General features: G+C 35.4%; 1 protein-coding gene across 1 annotated transcript; it reads left to right on the top strand.

The window, feature by feature from the left end:
• Positions 1 to 160: 160 nt before the first annotated feature.
• On the top strand, positions 161 to 3861 carry ENH_00023070 (ribonucleotide-diphosphate reductase, small subunit, putative; the record flags this gene model as incomplete). Its single annotated transcript, XM_013579660.1, has 4 exons — positions 161 to 280; positions 741 to 967; positions 1364 to 1555; positions 3641 to 3861. Coding segments are annotated over 4 exons (760 nt in total), but the record flags the coding sequence as incomplete, so codon positions are not given.
• Between the last annotated feature and the right edge of the window lie 14 nt (positions 3862 to 3875).

Here is a 3875-nt window from a genome sequence, read left to right on the forward strand (position 1 = left end):
ATCCCAAACCCCAAACCCCTGGGGGTGGGTGGGGGTGGGGCGGGGCTGACGGGCCGCGTGCGCGGCGCGGGGGGCTGCGGTGCTGCGCCTCGCTGCAAAGGGCGAGGGTTTAGGGTTTAGGGTTTAGGGTTTAGGGTTTGGGGTTTCGCGGTGTGCACAGCGACGGGATTGTGATGGAAAACCTCGCGGAGAGGTTTATGGCCGAAGTTCAAATTCCAGAAGCCCGGAGCTTTTACGCTTTTCAAATTGCAGTTGAAAACATTCACTCCGAGACTTACAGGTCCGTTTTGCGCTCTTTTAGGGTTTAGGGTTTGGGGTTTAGGGTTTAGGGTTTAGGGTTTAGGGATTGGGTTTGGGGTGCCTGGGTGCGCGTTGGCGCGGCGTTCGGGTGTACGTACACCCCGCGCTGCCGGGGTGTCTGGGCTGCACAAGTGCAGCAGCAGCAGCAAATAAGAAGTGGCTTTGCAGAACATTAGTCCAACTTCTTATTTGCTGCTGCTGCTGCGCTGCTGCTGCTGCTGCTGCTGCTGCGGCCTTGCTGTTTGTTTTAAATGGCCATTTGCTGCACTTCTGGCGCCTTGCTGCTGCCGGGGTTTGGAATGCTGCTGCTGCTGCTGCTGTGTGTACGTACAGCGTGTTAGTAGACTTATACATTCGAAATGAAAAAGAAACAGAACTTTTATTTGATGCCACACTTACCTTGCTGCTGCTGCTGCTGCTGCTGCTGCTGTTATGTACAGCGTTCTAATAGACTTATATATTCGAAATGAAAAAGAAAAAGAACTTTTGTTCGACGCCATTCACAACATTCCGGCGGTGGCGGTGAAGGCGGCGTGGGCGGCCAAGTGGATGAACCGCAGCAAATCTTTTGCGGAAAGACTCGTGGCTTTTTGTTGCGTGGAAGGAATTCTTTTTTCCGGATCTTTTTGCGCCATTTTTTGGCTCAAAAAACGCGGACTGATGCCGGGTAAGCCGCGGAGTTGAACTTGAACTTTTCGCGGCGTTTCGGGTGTACAGACACCGCAGCAATTCGCGCTTCGCTTTCGGACGTTTGCAGTTCAACTTCGAGTTTTGTTTCTGAATTTGTATTCATTTCGAGTTTTGTTTTTAAATGTATGTTCATTTCAAGTTTATTTTCCTGAATTTATGTTCATCTCAAGTATTTTTTCCTGAATTTATGTTCATTTCAAGTTTTTCTCCCTGAATTGCGTCATTTTCCAAGTATTTTTCCTGAATTTCGTTCATTTCAAGTTTATTTCCTGAATATTATTAAAGTTTAAAGTTTATTTCCTGACTATTATTCAAATTTATTTCCTGAATATTGTTCAAGTTCAAGATTAAATACTTTATTTTCGAACTTCAGGCCTCACGTTTTCGAACGAAATGATAAGCCGCGACGAGGGGCTGCACGCGGACTTCGGCTGTTTGCTCTATTCGCTGCTGCGCCGCAAACTCGACGCCGAAGTTCTCCGCAAAATCGTTTTGGAAGCCGTCGAAGTCGAAAAGGCTTTTATTTGCGACGCACTTCCTTGTGATTTAATTGGAATGAACAGTAGTAAGTTGTTTTTTTGAATTTGTTGAATTATTTGGAGTGTTTTAAGTTAAGTTTGAGGTGTTTTATGTAATATTTGAGTTGTTTTACGTTAAATTTGAGCTGTTTTAAGTTATATTTGTCGAAGTCGAAAAGGCTTTCATTTGCGACGCACTTCCCTGTGATTTAATTGGAATGAACAGCAGTAAGTTGTTTGTTTTTTTGAATTATTTGAATTATTTGAAGTGTTTTATGTTAAATTTGAAGTGTTTTATGTTATATTTGAGTTGTTTGGACTATTTGGATTTGTTTGAGGTTAAATTTGAATGGTTTTATGTCATATTTGTCGAAGTGGAAAAGGCTTTTATTTGCGAGCACTTCCTTGTGATTTAATTGGAATGAACAGCAGTGAGTTAGTTATTTGAATTTGTTGAATTATTTGAATTATTTGAAGTCTTTTATCTTTATGTATTTTTATGTTATATTTGAATTAGGTGAATTGTTTGTTTTTTTGAATTGAATTTGAATTGTTTGGAGTTGAATTGAATTTGAATTGAATTTGAATTGAAGTTAAATTTGAATTGAATTTGAGTTGAATTTGAATTGAATTTGAATTGAATTTGAATTTGAACTCCTTGAATTTGAATTGAATTTGAACTTGAATTGAATTTGAATTTGAACTCCTTGAATTTGAATTGAAGTTGAATTTGAATTTGAATTTGAATTCCTTGAAGTTGAATTGAAGTTGAATTTGAATTGAATTTAAATTGAATTTGAATTGAATTTGAATTGAATTTGAATTTGAATTCCTTGAAGTTGAATTGAATTTGAATTTGAATTTGAAGTTGAATTCCTTGAATTTGAATTGTTTGAATTTGACTTTCATTTGCGATCTCATTGGCATTAACAGCAGTGCGGCAGTTTCCGAAAACTTGAATTGTTGGAATTTGAATTGTTTGAATTTTTTGAACTTTTGAATTGTTTTAAGTTATATTTGAATTGTTTGAATTATTTGAATTTGAATTGTTTTGAGTTATATTTGAATTGTTTGAATTATTTGAATTTGAATTGTTTTGAGTTATATTTGAATTGTTTGAATTATTTGAACTTTTGAATTGTTTTAAGTTATATATGAATTGTTTTTAGTTGAATTATTTGAATTTGAATTGATTTAAGTTATATTTGAATTGTTTTTAGTTGAGTTATTTGAATTTGAATTGTTTTAAGTTATATTTGAATGATATTTGAATGATATTTGAATTGTTTGAAGTTGAATTGAAGTTGAATTGTTTGAATTACTTGAATTGTTTGAAGTTGAATTGTTTGAATTGTTTTTTTTGAATTGTTTGAAGTTGAATTGAAGTTTAATTGAAGTTGAATTGAAGTTTAATTGAAGTTTAATTGAAGTTGAATTGCTTTAAGTTATATTTTTAAGTTATATTTGAATTGCTTTGAGTGGAATTTGAATTGTTTGAATTGTTTGAAGTTGCATTGAAGTTGAATTTGAATTGTTTGAACTTATATTTGAATTGAAGTTGAATTGTTTGAACTTGAATTGTTTGAATTATTTGAATTTGAATTGAATTTGAATTGTTTTAAGTTATAAAGAATTATTTGAATTTGAATTGCTTGAATTCGAATTCGAATTGGAATTATTTGAAGTTAAATTTGAGTTATTTGTATTTGAATTTGAATTTGAATTTGAATTATTTGAACTTGAATTTAAATTTGAATTATTTGAACTTGAATTTGAATTATTTGAATTTGAATTATTTGAATTTGAACATGAACATGAACCACCCTGAACAAACGAACAGCAACTTAAAGAATAAAACAAGCAAACAAACCGAACGAAACAAATGACAAATAAAATAAATAAATAAATCAAACAAACAAATAAACAAACAACTAAAACAAACAAACAAACAAACAACCAAACAAGCAAACAAAGCAAATAACCCATCAAAACGCGCCAAACAAACAAACAAAAACAAACAAATAATAAACAAACAATAAACAAACAAGTAAACAAACAAATAAACAAAACAAATAAACAAACAAATAAACAAACAAATAACAAAAAGCAAACATTTGTGCCTTTTGCTGCAGCGCTGATGGGGCAGTACATCGAGTTCGTGGCGGACCGGCTGCTGCAGTGCCTGGGGGCGGCGAAGCACTTCGGCGCAGCAAATCCTTTTCCGTTTATGGAATTAATTTCTTTGCAAGGAAAAACGAACTTCTTCGAGAAGAGAGTGGGGGACTACCAGAAGGCGGGCGTGATGGTGCAGGACAAGCAGCAGCAGAGCTTCGCGCTCGACGCCGACTTCTAGCAGCAGCAGCAGCA

This window comes from Eimeria necatrix, genomic scaffold (genome assembly GCF_000499385.1).
Source record: "Eimeria necatrix Houghton genomic scaffold, Enh_scaff1815, whole genome shotgun sequence".
In the NCBI taxonomy this organism is placed as follows: domain Eukaryota; phylum Apicomplexa; class Conoidasida; order Eucoccidiorida; family Eimeriidae; genus Eimeria; species Eimeria necatrix.